Here is a 23684-nt window from a genome sequence, read left to right as displayed (position 1 = left end):
CAACCTATTGACTTCATTTTCTCATGATTTTAAAGATGATGAAGAAAAAACTCAATTTAGTCATAGTCCTTTTGTCATTGTTTTGTTTAGAAATGTCAAATGTTTCCACTTGGATATCAGAGTTTCAGTTTCTACATGTACTTTCAAGATGAGGTCACTTAAAAAGGATAACTATTGATATGGAAATAGAATTCTTGATATAATAAATACTTAACATATTGATCATATGATATTTAAAATATAAAAATTAATGAGCAAAAATGGTATTCTCAGATGTGTTCCCTACTAAGTACATCTAATGATTGAATATTTAAACTCATATATTAAAAATGTTTATTTCATTGAGAACCCAAAAGAAAATTGTAGCATGTGGTCCATTATTCTGAAAAAACTATTTGGAAAAAGCTATTCTGGAAAATGCTTGGCTTTGGGCCTTTAGTAGATAAACCAAAGAATCTATGATTTTGAGTAAATAAAAATGGTTAGACAGAGAATAACATAAGGTACTCGAAAAAACAGCAGTGTACTCTTTATTACATTGTGAAAATTCAATGGATTTTTGCCTCTTGCTTTTAGTTTCTTCTTATAATTTTCTACAGTCTTTATCCTTCACACTTGTTTTCTAGTTTCATTCTTTCATGGATGTGTCTTTCATTACATGATGTTCAGAGTTCCACTCTGTCCACTATGCAAGTCACATAACTCCTGGGTTTCACGTCTGATCTACAGACTTATCTTCAATGATTAATTCTCCATCTTCTGTGTAACCACATGACACTGTTTCTCAGTGAGACACTTCTATGTCAGAGGACAGTGACAATGTGAGAAACTGTTGGCTTCCTTTTAAATAAAGTCATTAGTGCCACTGCAGGAAAATCTCATCTCAAAGCAAAGTGTTCTGAAAACACCATCTAGATCAGCTCATTGTTTGAGGCCTTCAAAGCACAATAATTTATGCAGATTTTTCATACTGGTACCTGATTTCAACTTAATTAATACTCAGCTGTCAGTATTGAAGTAGCTTTATATTTGAGGGCTTTTACAGAGAAGTCTTTGTTGCGTTAATTATAGTTGATATTCCTAAGAAATAGGAATGCTTCATTATTAAAGTGAAACATAGAAGCAAAATGAACACAAATTGTTAGATTAAAATATTTTTTTCTTTCACATTTCTTCCTCAATAAAATGAGACCATTCGGAGAAATTTTGGCCACATCAACTCTAAACAAAACAAGTGTTTCTTTTTCTAAACGGATGATTTATGACAATAGACAATCTAGTGACTATCAGAGTCACCCATAGGGCTTGTTAAAAAAAATAGATGACCTCCCTGAGCGCCAGAGTTTTTGGAAGCAGAAGTCCCAGCTTCGACTGAGTTTGCATTTGGAGGGAGCACCTAAGTGGCTGCGGATCCGCTGGGGTGGGCGCCCATGATGGGGAGAACCACAGACTTAACCCTCTCCTCTCCTAGCATTCTCAGACCCCGCCTGTGCCAGACTTTATACTGAGTCTAATGCTACACTGACGATCAGACAGGTACAGTCCTTACTCCTGAAAAGCTCACAGATCAGTGGAGGAATTGGAAGATGAATCTGTAACCAGCACGTCGATATCTATTACAAGGTGTCATCCGTGGTGCAGGATGGGGGAAAACAGCCTAAAAGTGGGTTTTAGGGACAGGAACTGAAAGGTGAGCAGTGAGTAGATGACAGTGGGAGAAAAGGCAGCCAAGGGAGGAGGGCACCTGTGCCAGGGCCCTGGGTGACAGAACTCCTGTGTTTGAGAAACTGATAATGTCTCCTGAGCATCCGGAGCACATAAACTGAGCTTAGAAAGGCCTGAGATGATGAGGGGGAGAGCAGGAAGCGGGTGCTGAGAGACCCAGGATGGGTGCTAGGATGCTATTCCAAGTCTACAGGGTTTTGAACCCATTCCTGCTTCCATAAAATGGCTGTGCCCCTGTGGGTGGAACAGTGACAGTGGAGGCTGGCTCCACAGCAGCCCCAGTGGAACATGAGGCTGGTTTGGCTGAGAGTAGTGACAGCCAGGTCCAACAGAAGAGTCTCAGACATCAAAATGTGAGAAACACTGAGATGTCCAAACATAAAGGAACCGCTGTTAAAAACCACCTTGAGCTTGGTTACTTAAAACAGGTTAGAAGGCAGAATTAAAATTGTGTGTGTGTGTGTGTGTGTGTGTGTGTGTGTGTGTTGCACATGGAGAGAGAAAGAGGTCTTAAGAGTGGTGAGGAACCTTTAAATTCCTTCCTTTCTGTTTTTCTGCCGTAAGGAAAATGCGCATGACTGTGAAAGGTGTAGCTTCTGCCGTTTTCCTGTCTCCGGGAAGGTGAGCCCTGGGAGTTACTAACTGCGTGGTCTGCGTCTGCGCTGCTGCGAGGACGCCCACCTGCTCAGGCCGCGCGTTTGTCAGGTGCCACGGATACAAAATGAGTGAAATCTAGTCCCTGTCCTCAAACAGTGTGCAGTTTGTGGGAGGCGGTGGTGAGAGTCTCTCGGGAGTGGCGCTTACTTGTTGGAGTGAGCAGGACTCATCCTCTGCGTCCACGAAGCCCGGGCCCAGCAGCGCCTGCCTCGCTCTCCGCTCTCCGCGGTCACCTCTGCGTGCGGGGTCTCCTCTTGCTCCACGGGACTCAGTAACGCTGCCCCGGCTGGGCGGGGCTGCCCTGGTCACTCCGCTGCTGCTGTCTGCCTTTGAGCCTCTCCCCAGCCCCACAATGGTGCCCATCACACCCGGTCGGAATTTCATGTCCACCCGTCTCCTTCCTGCCCAAATGGCTCCGGCTCGACGGCCTAAGGCCTTGCCTAATTTTTCTTTTTGCAGTTTCTTAACATCTTCCCTGGAGGCCTCCCTATAACAGAAATTCAGGCATAAACGTGTCAAATGCGTAAACTGCTAAAAGAGGATATTAGGAAGGATTGCAATTGTAGGTGAAATATACTCATTATTGTGGGCTTCAAGAGTAAAGATATGGTTTATGGAGACGTAAAACCGGCTTGCTTTAAAAATAGGTAAGCTTTTGATTAATTTTACTCCTGGCGATTTGTACTAATCAGGTAAGTGGAGATACATGAGCCAAGAGAGCCACTGCAGCATTGTGACTCACAGCAAAGAGTCCTTAGCAAGTCGTGAGCAAGTCAAGACATCCTCCGCAGTTGGAGTAAATGAGGAGTTTATATCCATAAACTCGAGTAGTATTCAGCAATTTAAAAGTGTAATGGGCCATGAATACGGTCCACCACTGACCCTGAAGTGGGCTGATGGGGAAATAATAAGTAAAAAAGGAAAACGGAACATTACAGTGTTACTCATGGGAATCTCCGCGTCGGGCGGAGACCGCGCTTCAGTTCCTTTGCCGAACTCATGTGAAGTGCGCGCTGGTGTAGAGGTGAGCAGCGGGTTCTCTTATGGGACCCAAGCATTGTGTCCTCTTCCGCTCTCCCCTGAGCTCCATCCTCCCGGCCACAGTGACCCTGAACCGAACTGCACTCTGCTTTATTCTCCCAGATCTTCCACAGCATAGGTGGCAAACCAGTGGCACACCTGATCTGCTTTTCTTTTAAACCAAAAGATGTGAATGTATGAGGTGTTTCTCAACTGTAATCTCGGTGTTCTGGTGTAATTGCAGTGTTAGCGCTGTGCAATAAATAAGTGGGATTGGGGTTGCGGTTGGGGCACTGGTTCACCATCACTGAGCTGTAGGAAAAGGAACTCCATAGCTAGAAACAGGAAGAAAGTTATTTTTAGGAGTATTAAGCAGAGTATGCGGGAGAATAGTTCTGTGGGGGTTTTTTCTGTTCTCAGAACCTTTATTAGTCAACCTGAAACACAAATTGGAGACATTTGTTGTGAGTGACTTAGAAAAAAGCGATATGAAAACAATTATTTTCTCTGTCTATTCATCTGTCGATGGACCTATAGGGCACTGGCACGATTTAGCTGTTGTGACTGGTGCTGCTACAAACATGGGTGTGTATGGATGACTGGAATATGATGTCTCTAATGCTTTCAGGAAGACACCTAGAAGGGGAAGAGCTAGGTTGAATGGAATTTCTATGTATAGTTTTTGACAAATCTCCATACTGTTTTCCATAGTGGTTGCCCTAGTTTACATTTCTATCAACAATATAAGAGGTTTCCTTTTCCCTGCAGCTTTGCCAGCATTTGTTATTATTTGAATTCTTCATGATAGCCTTTCTTTCTGGGGTAAGATGGAATCTCAGTGTTGTCTGAATCTGCATTTCTGTAATTCTCACATAGTGGCCGTTTGTACTCGTATGAGAAGTGTCCATTCATTTCAGGTACTGGTACTTTGATTGGGCCTTTTGGTTGGCCCAACAAATGAATCCTCCTTGTTCAGATGAGCTCTGCCAACTGTATAGTTTTTAAACTATTTTTCTTTTAACAGTAGAAAGCAATGAGTAGAAAAGCAGAATTAAGAGAAATGTAAGAGTAGAGTAAGAACCCTGAAAACTGTGTTCGTGTCTTGAGAATCAACTGTTCTTACACTTAACTAGCTCTGGATATGTTAGGTATAGAGAGCTGAATTAATTTTATTGTATGAACATAAAAATCTTTTGTGCTTAGAGAGAAGTAGTGGTTGTCTGATTTGAGTTGGATTTCTGACATTTGGAATGGAAACAATCCTGATGAACAGGCATCCACAGATTTTGGAATAATAGATTTGCATCAATTCAAGCACATCTGTGTTAGATATTGCATGTCAGTCTGTGTTATATGTTACATGCAATATATAATATGTATGCATGATTAAAACTATATTTGGGGGAAACAAACAATGACAACAAGACAACTCTGAACTTATAATTTCTTTGTAACTCTTTTTTGAACTGGTAACAGTAATTAGTTCCAAAATTTTTTTATCTCTAGAAATAAATGCTTCCTCTTTATTTTGTATCCATCATACATTATTGGAAAAACAATATTGGAGCTGGGAAAATTAAGAGGAAATCAGAAAATGTCATTAAGGAAAGGGTTTGGATAACTGGAGAAAGGGCAGGAACTAAGGTAACAAGTTTGGGCTAGATCATGTACGCGAAAAGACAAAGCAAGAGGTACCCCTGGCAGCATAGCACAACAAATGCCAATAGATGCAGGCAGAAATGCTCAACACCGCTGGCCACTGGGGAAATGCAAATTAAAACAGCACTGAGATTCCATCTAACCCCAGAAAGAATGGCCATTGTCGGAAATCAAATACTAGCAAATGTTGGCAGAGCTGTGGAGAAAAAAGAACTCTTCTACATTGTTGGGAAAAGAATACAAATGTGAGGAAAGTATGGATTTATTTCACAAGTCCTTTTCAGAAGCTTCTATTGCCTCTTACTCATAAATACAGGTTTCTGTGACATTCTTCAAACCACAAAAGCGCTTTCAACACTGCAAAAGGTTAACGGGTTCTGTGTAGTAGTAAAACACCATTAAAATGGATTAAAGCTATATTACCAATTAATTCAGTTTTTATATGTAATTCCTTCCATAAACGCAAAAAATACTTTTCATTTTACATAATAAAGACCTCCACTTGATGCTTAAGGGTGTATGTGTCAGTGGAGAGGATCTTTTGTTTATTAAGCACAAAGTATCAGACTGGACTTTTTTATGTGTGATAACAGTATTATGCAAAATTAAAATTAAAAATAATAAAGTTAATTCTAAAATTAGTTGAGCAAATGCTATGTGCTAAAGTCTACATAGCGCTGTTTATAATGCTACATATAGTAAATATGAAGTATTCCTGTGTATATATGATTATTGCCATCTTTTTATGAATGCAAGTCTTTCAATAAATCTTGATAGCCTTAAGAACTTAGCCCTGGAATTAGGACCTGAATTTAAATCCTAGCTCTACTATTTACATGCTGGGTAACATTTGAAAATGGTTTAAATTATCCATGTCTTCAATTCCCTACCTATAAAATATGACGGTGGTGTTAGTGGCAGATAATAATTCTTCCCTCAACTGGATATTTATGGGGAATCAATAAAGATGTATACATTTAAAAGTGTGAAATTGAGCTTATTGCCTAGTGCTAGAGCACGTTCTTAGCATGAGCAATCCCCTGGGTTTAATCCCTATCACACAAACTTTTGAATAGTAAAGGAATATAGTAAATGCTCTGTAAGAAATGTACTAATATTATTACACATTAAAAAAAGTAAAGGATTCTAGAGGTTAAAGAATTGATCCAAGAACATAGCCACAGTGCATGATGAACTGTCCTAAATCACAAGTTCTCTGATTCTGTTTGAAAAAGGAAAGGATGTTGAGGATATAGAAAAACAGACATAAAGAATGAGAAACTAGAGACATTTATAGCTAAGTGGATGTGCATTGAGGCCATACTCTTAAGTGAAATAAATAGGACACACATGTGTAAATACTGAATAATTTCTCTGGTATGAAAAACTAAAAGTGTAAATAAGGATCAAAATGTATAATTGAAATTGTGAAATAGGGAGAAAATGTCTAAAGGAGTAGCAAAAGTAGGAGGGGTAGGGGAAAGGAAAGAAGGGAAAGAAAAAAAATATGAGAGAAGGAAAATCTTGGAAACAAAGTCTTTGTAGATAGGGAGAGGTGAAGGGGGTGAAGGGAGGGCAGGGGAATGGGGAAAAAATAAGAACCAAGATACGTCATTTAAAGGTACAAGATCCCAATGATGAATGTAACTGTATAGTGTACCTAACATGTACCAATAAACTTAATGGAAAAAAAAGAAAAAGAGAAGATGAAGGAGGAGGAGGAGGAGGAGGAGAGTGCTGTGAATATTCACTGTGGTATGTGGACTTGACCGTGTTAAGACACGCCCAGCGGATGAGTAAAGCCCACTTCTGGGTGTGTCTGGGTAGGTCATGGAGCTGTGACCTTGAATATTATATACAAACCTTGGCCCACTCCTCTGTGGTGCGGGCCCTGTGCTCTCATTCATGACCTCCATGAACTAAGCAGCTTTGCTCTTCCACCATGATATTCCTGCCTTGGAGCCAGTAGACCATGGACTGAACCCTCTGAATCCATGAGTTAAATTAAACCTCTACTCCTTTAAATTGTGGGTGTCAAGAATTGTGTCCTTACAATGGGAAAAATAACTAATACAGATGCTTAGAAGTTTGTAAAAAAAAACAAGATGGAGCATGAAACAGAGATAGAGAGACAGAGACAGAGAGAGAGATGGGGTCAGAAAGAAAGACACCCAGAGAGAATCATCTTGTGCACTGTGTTACTACATCCTCATCTCATTTTCCTTCACGGTAGAGATGCAAATGTCTACTTTGTTCACAAATTCCCACACGTGAGGTTTGGGGAAGGAAATAAAGATGAGGAGGCGAGGCTCACAGATGCTATGTTTTATGTTTGTCCTCTAAAACAAAAGGCCTAGAATTTGATACTAGAAAGATAGTTTCTATTTGCAACACTAAATGGTGAGTACGTTGGAAAGAACTTGATGGGGTCAAGGATCTTTAAGTACTGAAGATGAAAGTCGGGGAGTGAATTAAGGCACCTGGCAAAGTGGGCCAAAACTAAAAGCGTGGAGAGCGGAAAATGTCTGCAAAGACAATTGACCTTTGTTGTTGCTCTGGGAAATTTCTAAAAGGTAAGAAAAATCTAAGCATAACATAAAAATGATTGGCCTCTCCTAAAATCTATTTAATAAGTCTCAGCTTTCTCTAAGTGATTCTTGAATTGTGTGGACAGTGATGGACATTCTGCTTGCGATGTGGCCTTGATGTTGTAGAATACTTACAAGTCTGGCCCTTTAATTTTAATTTTTCCAATTAGTAATTTGTTAAATACAAATAGATAATAGATGACCATAGACATATATGTACACATATACATACAAGCATATGCATATACAGATTGGTACTTAAACAATATTTAAGAAAATGCCCTGCTTATACATTATCTGAATTAAAATGTTTTCATGCATGTATATAGGGAAACTTATACAGCATATGCATATAATTGAGTTTCATTTGCATATTTTGTTCTCTAAAATGTATCTAGCATTGTTTTTAAAAGTAACATGAATCAGTAAAGCACATATTCTTTAGGAAATTTATTTTTTTAATATAACAAGGAAGATTAAATACCTAAAGGAGGCTCTTTTTTCAGATTCCTAAATTGAGTCCTCCAGACTAGCATTACCTGTACCTGCATTAATGTTGTTCTTTGTAATTTCACTGCATTGGAAACACTGTTTGAAAACATATTTTCAAACACTGTTAGCAGGCAAAACATTTATGTATTTGCAGATGTAAATTCTCTTCTCCATCCCTCTTAGGCAAGCACATCTTCCTTTGATAACATGAAGTTATCAAAAAAAGTACAGGGTCCTGCCTTCGAGTTATTTCTCCTTCTAACATGAAGTCTCAGAGTTTGCCAGAAGCTACCAGCCCTATAGACATCCTAGTAGAGAGTTTTCATTAAGTAGCCATCTATAAAAGAAAAAGATTTTGAGGGCCAGGGATTTAGCTCAGTGTTTCCGCTGCCTGCCTCGCAAGCTCAAGGTTCTGAGTTCAGTCCCTGGTACCAAAAAAAAGAAAAAGACTGTGAACCAGGTTGAAAGATTAGAGAAGTTACCACTCTTGTGGACCCTGGGTGGTTGAATCTGTCAACTTCCTTCAAGAGGGTCTTACGGTGGTACTAGGTTAAAACAGGTTGGCAAGAAAAAGAGGCTTTTAGTGAAAAAAGTAGCATTAATGGAACACATTTGAATACTATTTTTAAGAATCATAGGTAATAGCATGTGTTCCTAGTCATCATTGCTTAATGAATGCAGTTGCCAGTGTCCTGCAGACCCCAATCTAAATTGCAAGGCCTTTGGGGGTCTTGAAATTGCTTGGCTTCCCAAGTATGCAAGGAGTTTATCCCAGCTGTCACGTAACCCAGCAGAATGGTGTGCTTTAATAGTATACCATGATGGCTTTTTGTACCAGGAGGCTGAAAAGCAGCATCTATACTCTAGCTTCCCCCAACTAGACAGAAAGCAGGTTAGTTACTCTATTTAAACTCATCTACTGTGAACGTGGGCTGGGTTCATGCACTAAATCCCAGCAGCCATTACATAATTTATGTTTTATTGCTACTTTCTCCCATATACATGATCAGTTCCTGTGTACCTCTTCTTCTGCCTATGAATTCTAGGAAGTATGAGAATGATGAGATAGTGAAACTTTTCCCAATTAGAGCTGCTTGTGAGTCAGAGCGATTATGATTTTAAGGGTAATGTATGGGTTTTAAGAATGATATAATAAACATATTCACTGACCCTCCTATCTAGCCTGCCTAACCTGCATGCGCCCACCCACTCTATACAGACTGGGTGAGCTCCATGCTGTGACAACACAGATGTGCTCCGGTCCTCCCACCATTGACACACACGGGAGCAGGGTGCTTAAACAAAACTGCTGGTCCTCAAGCTGGCCACTTGAGGTCACCTGGCTCACAAATTGCTGGAAAATTTAAAATTTCTTCTTGTGAGCTGCTGCAAGCTATCTCTGGCAAAGAGAAAATCTCAGTGTAGAGAAAAGTATTCAGAGAATGAAACCAAGGCAGCAAAAGCTCCATGGCCAGGAAAGCCCAAGAGGTCTCAGGAATTAGGAAAGAGAAATCTTGTCCTCTCTCGCCACTTTGTTATTATTTGGGGGTGTGGGAACAGGGACACAGGAATGCTGCCTCTGGACCCAGTTTGTTCACATGTGCCTCGGCCACAGACGAGAAACAATTGAATTTTAACTGACCCTTTCTACATAGTTCTCATCATATAAGCCTTCTCATCTTCAAAATAGCACTGGACTAAAACAGCCTGATAATTTCTAATTGCAGTTTTGCTGAAAACAAACAAAAATATATGGGCAAAATGTTTAATTACATACATGGTATTTATGAAATGGTAATATGAGCTGAGGCTCCATAATCGGTTCATAGGGCAGTTTACTATCTTTTTAAACTTTACCTGTGGCATTGAGGGTCCAAGATGATCACCTGTAAGTCAAACTTAATTACCAGACGGTCTTCTCTAGAGTCTCTCATTCCAACCTGGATGAGCAGAAATGTCAATTATTGGCCATTGGCCTTGAAATAAGAAGAGCTGAGTTATCTAGAATTAAAAGGGTACTTGATAAATGTGGATTGCCAGAGACATTAGAATAAAGGAAAGCCATCATCAGTATCTTCTCCTGGTTAGAGAAGCGAGTCTGTGTCCCGCCCTCTCATGCTCCTTCTGTTTCACTTCTGCACTGGGTATTGATTTTGAAACTTTCACTCCTGGAAAGATGTTTTTGCTTAAAAGTTTGTGGCATCGCCAGGATGTAGCTCAGCAGTTCCACCACCTGCCTCTCAAGCACAGGGTCCCGAGTTCAATCCTTGGTACCAAAAAAGAAAAGTTTGTGGCACTGTCTGATCTGAATTTTCGTATAAGTTATTGTCCTTCGATGGTCTGAAAAACTAAGTTACCAACATCCAAGGAGCCTCCACAAGTAGAAATATCCAAGGGTTATAATCTTAAAGGATACCTGATACCTATACGTTCAAAGAGTCTCCCTCTCTCTCTCTCTCTCTCTCTCTCTCTCTCTCTCTCTCTCTCTCTCTCTCTCTCTCTCTCTCCTTTCTCCTGACTTTTAACAGAGTAGTTCTGGTACTGGAAAAACTCAGCTTGTGGAAGCGTAGGCATTAATATTCTATGATACATAGATATTTCATGATGCCTGTTCTCTCCCTGGGCCTCAGGAGATTCTTGTCTTACTGACAGACAGAGCTTTCAGTAGGAAGAGAAGGGAATCAGCACTGCTGGGCCAGGAAAAGTAATCTCTGCGAATGTAAGAAATTCACCTTTCCTGGGGCTCATCTGCTCTGCAAAACCCAATATATTTTTCATCAGATCAAATCCATCTTAATGTGGAGGTTGTGGGAGAGTTCATCCTCTGCCCTCAGAGTACACAATCCCTACTAAAACACCAAGTGTTTTAGAACAGCTTTCCTTGGAATACATGTGATTTTCCCTGCCTGCTATGGCCAAGGACACTGGTGATGACCCTGGGCAGTCATTCCATGCTAGCTGTGTTGAGGCCCTGATGTGGATCTCTGCTGTTTCAACTTAAGTAATTGAATGCAACACTAACCTTCGATTGAGGTAACATTCTGGGTCCATCCCCATGGTTCAGGGATGTATTCTTCCTGGCCCATATTTTAACTTGACCTTTTGATTTTGCAATTGCAGAGTTACAAATAAATCCATCCTGCCCTTTCCTAAGTTGGCCTCTCCTTGTTGAGCTCCCCTTCATCTGAAGTACCTGCCTGCCTTCATCTGTTACAAATCCAGAGCCAAAAGGAGGGAGCATCTTAACATTTCAAGTGCCTTACTACTGAGGTACCTTGTGCAGCCTGGTTCCTGACTCAGGCACCATTGTGTCCCTGGAGCCTAGAAGATGCCAAATGCAGAGGCCCAAATTACAGGATCTACAGACCGCCTTGGGGATAAACATGACCTTGTGCTCAGGTGCATAGCTTACCCCGCGATTTCTGGATTATACTTTCTCCTAAACTCCTGCCCTGGTGATTCCTCACTAGCTTGGAACTATTCAGTCTTCTTTAATATCGTAATTTGCATAATTTACATCTATTTTCATTGGACTGATTAGTTGCAACAACCTGAAATAAAAGTGCAGTACTGTACTGTAGTTTGTTAGGAATCTTTTTGCTGGCTCTACAAGGTTACACGTATTTCAATGAGTTTATTCAAAACAAGTTGCTCCTCATCCAAGACAGTTTCCTGAATACATACTGGAGGTCATTGTGTCTCACATTTTGATGAAATCTTTGGGTGCTTTGTTTCGTTCGGTTTGGGGAATTCCTGAAGGACTAGTGTGGCACGAAATAAATTGACTTATGCTCCTGGTATTTTCAAACTCACTGCAAAGTTGAGCTTACCAAACTCTTTTCCAACATAATGGCTTTTGATTTTGTTTTGCCTTTAAAATTGAATGTGTTATTAGAAAAGTTCATTTTCAAACCACCAAGCAATTCTTAGTTATATTTCCATTGTATTTTCACCCGATCACTGACAGGAGCAACAGTAAGGACTGCTGGGTTAAATAGAGTTTGTCCAAGTGGAAGCTGTCTTGGCTGGTTGACATTATGGGACTCATAGTAAGTACTCCAGCTCTGCAACACAAGTGCTCCTCGATCTCATTTAAGCCTAAGGATGGCTATCAGGCTTCATGGAATCCCTTCTGATCACTAGCAAGCAATTTGTCTATTTTAACACATCTGATAATCGTATTCTGCATATTTTAAATGATACAGTCAAAAGTATATTTGACAAGAATACGCATTGCTCAATGACTATGAATAATTAAATAGGAGTTTCTGCCTAAAGATCTTTGGTCTTAACAATAACTATAGTGTGTGTCATTCTGTGTTTCACAGAGAATTCAACTCATTTAACTTTTAAAATAGTCTTACACAGATATTGTTGCCTTTGTTAGATTGCATAGGGGGAAAGCTGAGGCCTAAGCTACAGTTTTTTTCTTTTTTAGTGTTGGGGATTGAAGTCAAAGCTTGCTGCCTGCTAGGCAGGTACTCTACCACTGAGTTACACCTTCAGGCCCCAAAAGTATAATTTTTAGCTACTAAATAAATATACAATTCCAGACTGTTTACTTTCAAGATGATGGACCGTGCTGATTTTTAAATGATGGCTGCTATGACTATTTTAGGCATAGTGAAAACCATATTTTCCCGGCATGATTTTTAAACATGCCATATTATAATTTACCTGCCATTTCTAGAGGTATTATTACGTGCAGGTTTGAAATTACATTGCCTGCCATACTGCCAAAATCAGAGCCGTGCTTTTTTGTTTTATGTTATGCATCTGAAACAGTGCTAGATCATGCTGGGACATATTTCACATCTCTACATTGCCCCCTCAGAACTTAATGTGGGAGTCTAATAATAATAATAATAATAATAATAATAATAGAGCAGCTTCCCCTTACATGGTATGTGCTTTGTATTCAAGTTGATTCGTGCAATTTGGTTAAACTGGATCAGACCAGAGACTGCTTTTCTCTCTGGAATAAATGGAATAAAACTAAAGGAAAGTAAGAAAGTAGTGCTATAAAAGGTAAAAGTTAAATTGAAAGGGGGCGTGACAGGCATAGTGATCATCACAGAAGCTCTGAGGGAGTTTTCTGCAGGAGCTGGCGGGGCTCTACTTCTGGGCTTGGGAAATAGCTCAGCCTTTGTCTTCTAATAATGTCCAAGTTAGGAGTTCTTCCTGCATGCTTTATTCTGCAGTGAATTATGTTTTACAATTATATCTAAAAGATACCTGCCTTACTTGCTCTGCTTCCATACCTACATCAGTGTCCTCTGGGTTATTTTCCTATGTTTCCAGCTGTCTTTGTCCTGAGAAATACAGTTTTCCAACAAGTAGTTTGGATCATTGGAAAACACTAAAATTTGTATTTTGAATTAATAGGTTCCATTAATTTTCTACCTTATTTTATGGGTGATAGTTAACATTTGTCTGAACTCTTAATGTGAGTCAGACAATGCCGGCATGTTCTTCATACATAATGAGTCACAGTAATAACTCTATAATGTGGGTAACATTATTATCTTTAGTTAAAAGCTGTAGAAACTGAGGCTGAGTAGTGAGGCTAAATGAAGTGTCTACAGGACTCAGTTACTTAGACCAAAGTCTATCTGGACCCAGATCGCTGTCCAACCACAATGCAGCTTACTGTATTGTATCTTCCTAACTCACATGTGCAGTTCACAGATAACCAATCATCAATCATTTACTGATTAATGGCATGATCCAATTTTTATAAACCTGACATAGACTGGCTTTGTAATTTCACCAAGATAATGTTGCCTTGGTAGCTTTTGGCATCCATCCATCAGCCTTCCATCAGACACATCCTGACACTATCCAAGTGTATAGCTCACACCTCTGTTATTGCATTAGCAGATACAGCTTTGTAGCTATCATATATATATACATATATTATATAAAATTACTGCTATGATTTTATTTGAAGACCACTCTAGAATGCATCTTCATGAAATGGGAAAACTACCACTGCTATTTTGTAAATGGGCTAAAATCTTTGTAAACTGTTCCTTCTCAACATAATGAGCCATACATTACATACTCTTGAGATATTCTCTGAGATCAGCTTTTCTGAAAGTACCAAAGATTCATGGTTTATAAATGCATTAATGATTGAGTTGTTTTCAAACCTGCTGAAAGATTTGGTAGCTACCTGATGAATGTTCTGCATCCTAGCTTTCCTGGGACAAGCTACTCTTAGTCTGTCTCCCAGGAACAATAAATGAGAAAACCTGATTGTAAATGGAATGCATTCCACACTGTAATTGGAATGTATTTACAAATAATTCAAGAGATGACTCTTCAGAAAGTTAAATATCTGCATGTTTTATTTTATGAGAAACCTGGAATATCAATAAATGAATGAAGATGATTAAGGAGAGATGACGGGAAACAAGAACATAGACTCTTGGAGCTGGAGAAGGGTATTGGAAGGAGGAGGCAGGGATGGGAAAGAGGGGTAAAAGGACTGAAAATGATCAAGACAAATTGTTGCATCCTCAAATAGAACGTCACTACTACGTATTTCGAACCTGCATCAATTTAAACAAGAGAGACGAATCTTTGTCCCACATTTAGTCAATTGTTATCATACCAAACACTGGAGACGTTTCACCTTTTGTATGTAAATATAGTGGTGTATAATAAATTTTCTGTCAGTCCTGCTTTAAGCAACAGGTTTACACATGGGTTAATTAACATCTTGATTAATGGTTGCTGTGTCTATTCAAATAAATGATAGTATTCTTAACCTTAAAAATATATAGAACCTATACTGAGTTATTTACACAAAAATGAGAAGAGATTTCCAAGTCTTGCCCTGCCTCCCCTTTGCCATTTGGATACGTACATTTTATTATGCCTGGTAAACGAAAAAAATCATCATTCATCATTTAAAATTAATAGAATAATTGGGTGATGAATCAGAATGCGAGTTAATACAGTGAAAATGTAAACATGTTTACTTAGAAAGAGATAAAATGTGAATATAATACCTAAGCTTGTTCATTGTAAAAGAGATGGAGGGTTTTTTTTTAATAATATGGCAGCTATTTCTCTGGGAGTGTTTAGCATTCATTTTGTTTAAAATCAGAAAAATGGATTACAAAAACTTCAAGGTTCTACTTACCATTCATGAAAGTAGGAAAAGCATACATGGTCTTAGAAAATTTCTTGTCTTCTATTACTTTATGAAATAATTATTTGATTTCTGGGACTTTTTTCATCATCTGATTAAATACTCTTTGTTACTGTTCCACAAGACTGAGTTGATACTTTTTACTTAATTGTAGAGAGAATTTAATGTAAAGAAAAGAAAACGCAGAAGAATATTTGTATGCATTTAATTTGTCAAGTCCTGTTTAGATCTCCACAGATATATGTAAGGACACTGGAACATAATGTAAAACAAAAGGGCACGGGTACTGCTGTGTTATTCCATCGTGTGAGATTGATCCTACCCTTTTCGAAAGTTTTTATCTGCTTTAAATATGGCAGGGGAGAGCATGGTAAATAACCATACGATTTTTTTTCACACTCTTTAGGTTAGCTTTTCCTGATTACACAAGCTATGTTTCTTCTCCCTTCTTTCCTTCTTTGTTTCATTCATATATTTCATTCTGCAAATATTTTTGCTAATGGATAGTGTATGTTTCACCATGGGTTAGATTTCTGAGATACTCAGTGAGCAAAAGAGCAAAAAGATGTTCCTTAATGAGATGCATATTCTACCAGGAAGAAACAGTCAGTAAACACATTATAATTAATAAATAAGTATTTTTGTGTTTTGTAGCACGTCAGCAGCTATCAGGTGGTAAGAAAAACTAGATTAGAGGAGTAGGCAGAAAGAGGCACCCTTGGAGTCTTTGGCAGGTCTGGAGTAAGGGAGATAGAGGATCTCATCTACGATGCTGGGGGTCACTCAGGTATCTCAGCTGTCACGTTGAGAACAGATCAGAGAAAAGTAAGATAAAATCAAAAAGATGAGTCAGACTAATGCAGTTATTCCATCAAGAGTTTAGATCTGTGTTATCACATTCACAGCTTAAATGAGGAGAAGTTTATTTGGGTCACAATTTCCACTGGGCTCAATCCAGGGTTACCTGGCTCCAAGATAAAAACAGCATGGTGAAGCACAGCTGCTCATCCCATGGCAAACAGGAAACAGAGAAAGGGGAGGAGGTAGGATAGGAACATACCCCTCCAGATCACGCCCCCAGTGACCAATTCCAACCAAGCCCCACCTGCCAATAGAACATCCAGCTATGCCTCCATGATCCAATCGCATTTCCATGGCTCCCCTTCAGAATACATGATACTTTGAGGAACATTTTATATCTAAACAATAGCATTCTTTTCCCAATCCCAAAGGCTCATATTCATCTCATTATGCAAAATGTATTTAATCCAATTCTAAGAGTCACCAACCTTTTAACATTTCCAGATTGCTGAAAAGTCTCAATCTAAAATCATCTCTAGACTCAAAGCAAACCCTTAGCTATGAGCCTTTATAAAAATCAAAAATAAAGTTAAGTACTTGCAACATAGAACAGTACAGGAAAGATATTCCATTTCGAAAAGAAAGAATGGGAGTATAGAAAAAACTGGACTAAAGTAAGACCAAACCCAAGCAAGACAAACACTTGATCCCTTAGCTTCCTGTCCCCAGACACAGGGCACGAGGTGGTGAGATGTGAGTCCGGAAGGCTTGGGCACCCCCGCCCTTGTGCCCTTGTTTACCATCCACATGACCTCACTCTTGGGCTGGTTCCACTCACTGCCTGAGCTTTTCCTCAGGAGACATTCCAGATGCCTGCCATCTCCAGCTTTGGGGGTGTCCACTGCACCTTCAGCTTCACCTCCCAGCTGCACACATTGTCCTCTCTGAGGAATAGTGCCTGGCCTCCCAGCCCTTTGAATTCTGGGTGGAAGCCACCACAACACTTGCATTCAGCACACCTGTAAAACCAGCAACAAGTAGATGATGGCAAGGTGTGTCATCAACTCAAGCTTTAGCCCAGGTCCCTTGGCTACAGATCCATCTGAGTATTTCCATGGCTCAGCATAGTGAGATGAGTCCCAGGGATCCAGTTCCCTAGGTGGCCCTTCCTGAGCTGAGTACAATGGGCTCTCTTCTCAAATGAAGTTGACACTTTTGCAACTATGAGCCTGTGACAGGTAGGGTTTTATTGATGCCTAAAATGCCTTCAAACCATCTTTATTATTATTCCAAAGCAAAATGCTTGGCTTCTTTTCAGTGCTAATCTTTTTAGCAACCACAGCCTCTTTTTCTCCAGCTTTACACGCATTTTCTTTTGTGGGCAAGCTTCCTCTCTTTTAGCTCTGCTTTTTGCTTCACATTCTCACTATAAATCTGGCTAAATCCAGCTACCAATTACTATGCTACAACTTGAACATTGGGCTACCTTTAAATTTTTTTGCCATATTAATTAGCCCACCACCACCAAATAAGGCATCACACAAATTCATAGGACATGGAAAAATATAGCCAAATTCTTTACCAGGATGAAATATGCATAGCCTCTATCCAGTTTACAGTACAACCTTTGTTCCCAACCAAAACCTCCAGGGTCTGGCCTTGATATTTCCCATTCCATCAGCACTCTGGTCTTAAGCTCCACCAACATTATCCACCAAACTGAGTCTCTCCAGCCTGCTCACCCAGACTCTTCTTGCAAGCAAGTTCTGAAGGCTTTTGTGCTACATGCTCAGTTACAATCATAGTAATGACACCAGCTCTCTGATACCAATCCCAGTTCTCTGGCACCAATTTTTTTACACCTACAGATTATAAAAGGAAAACTTTATTTGGCTCACAGTTTCCAGTGATTTCAGTCCAACATGAGCTGGATCTGAGGCAGAAACAGCCTAGTAGAAGGGCTCGGTGGGAAGGAGATGATCAACCCATAGTGACAAAGAGGCAGAGAGCAAAGGGGATGTCTGGCAATGAGAATAAACCCTTCAGGTCACGAGCCACCTCTGACCAGCTGCTCTATCCTGAGAACACTCAGCTACACTACTGTCATCCAGTCACCTTTTGAAAGTCCCACCTGCAATCACTAGAGACTTTTGGGGCCACGTTATCTCTAAACTGTAACAAGACCAGAGCAGTAGTAAAAAGTGTGGTAGAAGTGAGCAGATGTGAAATGTCACTTTCTAGGATTTTGGGTTCCTCTGAGTGTTAGGTGGGTAAGGAAGAGAGGAAATAGAGATTATTGAAAACATCTGTGCTGAACCGTTGAAAGTGTAGCGTTATAATCCATCAGAAGAAGAAGGCTGAGCGAAGCACCGGCTCTGCTGAGATGAGCAATTCCACTTTGGCCAGCTGATTTCAAGAGAGCCATTAGACATTCAAGGGAAGAAATTGAAAGGACAGTGGGATTCACAGACCCATGATGACTAGTTATGCGTTCCTAACATATGGATGGGTCTCTAAAGCCAGGAGACTAGAAGAAATTGCAAGGCAGTGTAGAGAATAAGTCAAAAGAACAGACTGGTCCTTTAGCAAACCAGAGTAAGATACAAATCATCAAATGTTAGGCAAAGAGCCTGGTGTGACGGTGTGTGCTTGTAACCCCAGCTACTCAGGAGGCTGAGGCAGAAGGATCACAAGTTAAGGCCAGCCCAGGAAACTTAGCAAGACTTGTCTCAACATAAAATAAAAATTTAAGAAAAGTTAAGGGGTATAACTTGGTGGTAGTGAGTGCTTGCCTATCATGTGCAGAGCGCTGGGCTCAATCTCCATTTCCCACTCCCAAAAAAGTTGAGAATGGTGAGCATTGAAATAGGAGAAAATTCAAATCAATATGCTGTATGTTGAGGGGAAATGTGCGTGAAGTAAGAGAGAGTGACTCAAGTACTGATAGGCAAGGTAAGAGGACAGGGCATTGCCAATTACGTGTATTGGAGTACGTCGTTTGTGGTTTGGAGAAGAGAAATCTCTGACATAGTGGAAGATGAAACCTTCAAAAATCTCAGCTTAACTCACATAGGACTGAAACTCCCCCAGCCTCTTTCATGTCATGATTTTGTGTTGTTTCGTGGTAGTAGTAGTTGTTGTCATTAGCCTGCTGGAGCTACTCAGTCTTCAGAATATCTACTAATATGTACCTTTTTGTCTTCTGATATAGTGGTGATGACCACCAGACAAGACAGCCAATAGGTGGTATTTCTAGTTTCATTACTTCCCTTCCTAGAACATTATCTCTTCGCCTTCTTTGTATTTGTTAATAGGCACTTAGAAGGGTGATGACAATGAAACGCACTTGACTGTATGGATAGCTCACAGCACGTATTCAATAAGTGACATCTATCTTTGTAATCATTGTTACCATGTGACCACAAGTCCCGGGTGTGTCTCCTAGTGTGGGCTGCTTGGATTTGCTGTGGTATTCAATAAAACATCCCTGGAAATCTCATAACATTTCCATTCATTGAAAGAAAGACTTGTAACACCTTTCTGTCTTTGATCCTGGGAGCCTCAAGTACTGTGAATCACACAGTTAAACCTCTTCTTTCTGAATAGGAGAGGTCCCTAAAGCCTCTGCTATGACCTAACCTTGAGGATGCCCACCTTGCAGATATCCTTTCTGAAGCTCCACCTCAACGACTCCCTGGTTTCTTTGCCCTTGGACACCAGCTCGCTCTGGTTCCCTCTTCTTTTCCCTGGAGCTGTATGTGTGTCCCAGTCGGGCTCCCTCCACAGTAGTCTGAATTTCTTTTGTCTAAAGTTATCTACTAACTCTCCAGACGTTAGGAATTTTTAAATTTAAAAAATATCTGTATGGGAAACATGGAGTGGAGTTGGGACAGATACACAAATAGTTGGAGGGAAAGTAAAGGAAGACAGGGAGATAATAGCCAAGAACAGTGGTCCAGAGGCAGGCAAAACTGGACTCAATTCCTGGTCCTTCTGTAATCTTCAGCAATATACTGGAAAAGTCTCTTAAGGAAACCATGAGGGAAATTTGTTCATTAGTAAGGCTGGTTTTATTAGTTACTTAGAACAAGAAAAACAGGTTCTCTGTACTTGCAGTAGTGTTTTAAAAGGGTGAATGAAGTTAGTGAAGAGCTTTCAAAGAGCTCTAGGACCTGAGATGACTGATTTTAAGGGAAGTCTATCTCACAAGGCAGAAATCTGATTAAATATTGCTCAATCTATGGAAACTACCCTGGACCGTTAGGTGCAACATACAAAGGATGTCATGTAGGTTTGACAAGCAAGATATGAGCAGTGATATGTAAGACACGCCAGTTGGTGTGAAGTCCTAAATCCTAGGAGCAAGTATTTCCTGAAGAAGCAACTCGGGAATTGGGTTTCAGCACTGTTGAGCCTAAATTTAGGAAAGTGATGTGTTGTCTGAATATTTAGCAGAGGAATCAGGGTGGTTTCATTTTATGGTACACATGTTCCTATGGTCTCAGAGTCTTGATCTTTGAAGTGTAAATTGCAAGTAGTTAAACAACATAACATATAGGATGTGCTTACTTATCCACAAAGTGTAGGAAATACATCTGATAGCTGATAATATTTCATGGGTCCTTATTGAGCAGATTCTACACATATTGATGCTGGTATCAGTGAACCCCAGTTTCAAATTCTGGAGCATCCCTTGTTAGTCTGTCTCCAGGGGTATTTTGCAGATGTCATTAATTATCTTTTCATAAGTGACCATAGAAATACATAAAATGGGGCCAGGCATTGTGGCACACACCTGTAATCTCAGCACTCAGGAAGCTGAGGCAGGAGGATCGTGAGTGTGAAGACAGCTTGGTCTACAACACAAATTCAATCCTGGGTTGGACTACATAGCAAGACCCCGTCTCAACAAAGCAACAACAACAGGAAAAGACAAAAACCACATTTTTATGTTGACTTACTAGTGACTATAACCCAAATCTGTGCTTGTGTAACTATACACTTAATATTCATTGCTTTATTTTCAGAATGACATGAATTACATAGCATCCAGTGGGCTTCTGTTCAAAGATGGCAAAAAGAGAATTGATTACATCTTGGTCTATAGAAAGACAAACATACAGTATGACAAGAGAAATACATTTGAGAAGAACCTCAGAGCAGAAGGGTTGATGTTGGAGAAGGAGGTAGGTGCTTTGCCATTTTTAGTATGCGGTGTAATACCCTGGAATGAAATGATCACATGCTTTAGGATTGAAAGTGCATACCACATGGCATTACACAATATATAGTTATTCTCTCCAACTGTACAATGAATGAATGTATGGCCCCATTTAAACAGAAGTATATCCACTTTTTACTTTATCTGTTTGTGTTCAATTGAAATATTTTCCAAGGGCATGGCTATGTCTACAATTTTAAAAACTGACTAATGACTATACCTCTGTAAAGTAAGTTTTTAAAAAAGCCTATGAAAGGAAAACTAAAATGTGGAAAGAACAGTGTTTGCCAAACTGCTTAATGTATGTGTTTTATTTCTGGAACTATAAATACGTTCCTCTCAAGCCTTCTTCTGTTGTGCTTAAGAAAATTTCTTTAAAGGATTTATTTTCTTTCTAGTGAAAGTATCAAAGACACTAGTAAAAAACAGAAAAGAGGAAAAAAAGCATATCCTTATAGTTCTATAACTACCTAAAACTTATTGTGATTGTTATCTTAAACTTTCTGTGGCTTTAAAAATCATACACTTATTTATATTAGAGAAAGGAAAAACCTTAATGTAAAAGAGTAACATAAAAGTGTGCAAAATACAGGTAAGCATGTGTGTCCCCATCTTCCATTCTATACCCTGCTCTCCTTTGGTGGCCTTGTGAAGAGCTATATTTTTTTCCTAATAGGAAAATACAAATTTTTATGCAAAATTAATGAAATTTATGACACACACTTTCCTACTACTCAGTTATATTGTGTAGTAATATCTTAGGAATATCTTACATTCCCACTACCTTTAAAATCAACTCAATGTTTTTGTTTTGTTTTGTGCATAATATTGCAGCTTGGGGTTTAGTCAGCCATCCTCTTGAGAGAAAAAAATATAAATTAAATACTAGAGAGATGTTTAAATTAGTATCTCTGGGATTTAACTAGCTTTCTTTAAAAACTAAGCATAAGGAGGCAGAAAAGCCTGATGATTTCTTTAATTAAATATCCAGATAATTTTCTAATAAGATGCAATTAGATGTAACTATAGAGCTCTTCTCCCAACTTCTCTGTAATCACAGAAATACCCTGGCAGTGTTTTCCTCCCTGAGGAACACATGTCAGAAAGTACTGATCTCTAGCTTGAGGTGGACCTAGAGAAACTCATCTATTTATATTTATTAGAAGCCCCTTTAATCGGTACAAAATAACAAACATACCACGACTTCACTCTGGGCGGAAGGAATTACCCACGCGCTGCCCCATGTTACAGAGAAGGACAAGGGAAATTCTGACTTTTGCTTTCTGTTGACTGCTTTAGTTGTGTCTCTTCTATGCCTCCTCTGGGAAGTGTAACCCGCAGTGCCCCTGTCACTGTTAACTAATTAAACCAAGAAGTGTTTACTGAGAAAACATCTCCTGAGCTCTGTCTTGTGACAGAGTTTTGTTCTTCAGATTTCCTTGTGATTTCTCCTCCACACTCCCAGAGCAGTTTATCCGTAGATCCTAATACTGCCTAATGCTTATTTTGCTCAGATATCTTCAACTATTGTTCATTCAACACATACTTCTGGGAGGCACCGAGACAGCTCCGGGGACCCCAGTGAGTGAAGCAGGCCGCGTCACTGCCTGCTCTGTAGCAGAGGTGCCCAGCACCTGATTGTGTGTCTGGACACACGTGGTCCAAGCTGCCACCTAGTTTTCTTGGCAGAAAGTCTAGTTCTCTTCCGAGGCTTCCTCTCCCTTGCTCCTCGAAACTGTTCCCAAGAATAACGTTGAGTGCTACTCATGTGGAGAGTTTTGTTGTGTTTATAAGCGGAGGTCCGTGCATTCCTGGGGCTGCACTCAAATACTGCCCAAGGCGTTTTTGTTTAGGTTGGCCCTCCCAGAGCAGTGCCCATTTCTCCCTTGTTCCTGGACACAGAGGTTTCTCATTCCACTGTCATTTCTCATTCCACCAGTCCTTGCCTTCACACTCACTTTCTTGGGACCCGTTCCCAGGTTCAGGGAAGTGCTGGAAAGCCGGGTCAGGAGTGAATCCACTCTCAGCTACGTATCCGACTGGGGCCAAACACTTACAAACTGTATCATTGTGTCAGGCGTTAAGTTCTAGGTGGGCTTCATGTCTCCCTGTTAAGGTAGATGACTTCCCTTCAAGGTGGTAAATGGTTAAGAATAGCCCCATTTCTCTGGATTCATGTGGATTGTTAATTTTGAAGATGAATCGGTCCATTTGTATATCTTCCTTCTGAACAGACGCTACAGTCTTGTAAGAAACTATACCTCACTGCAAATTAAAAAGTAAAGAGAGAGGGAAAGAGAGAGAGAGAGAGTTGCTGCACCCTCTCCATCTAACACTCGAGTAACTAAGGCATCATTTCAGT

General features: G+C 39.8%; 1 protein-coding gene across 5 annotated transcripts in view; it reads left to right on the top strand.

Annotated features, from left to right (window-relative positions):
• Ano3 (anoctamin 3) overlaps positions 1–23684 on the top strand; it is a 364844-nt gene that overhangs the window by 221870 nt on the left and 119290 nt on the right. For all 5 annotated transcript variants that reach the window (XM_087211519.1, XM_087211518.1, XM_021263939.2 and 2 more), the window contains one exon: positions 21129–21287. In XM_087211519.1, coding sequence (XP_087067645.1) covers positions 21129–21287 — 159 coding nt within the window. The remainder of the gene's footprint in view (positions 1–21128; positions 21288–23684) is intronic.

Source organism: Heterocephalus glaber, unplaced genomic scaffold, assembly GCF_053883595.1.
Source record: "Heterocephalus glaber isolate CG9 unplaced genomic scaffold, H.glaber_assembly_v1.0 deba00001428, whole genome shotgun sequence".
NCBI lineage: Eukaryota > Metazoa > Chordata > Mammalia > Rodentia > Bathyergidae > Heterocephalus > Heterocephalus glaber.
This window is presented reverse-complemented; position numbering and strand designations above follow the sequence as displayed.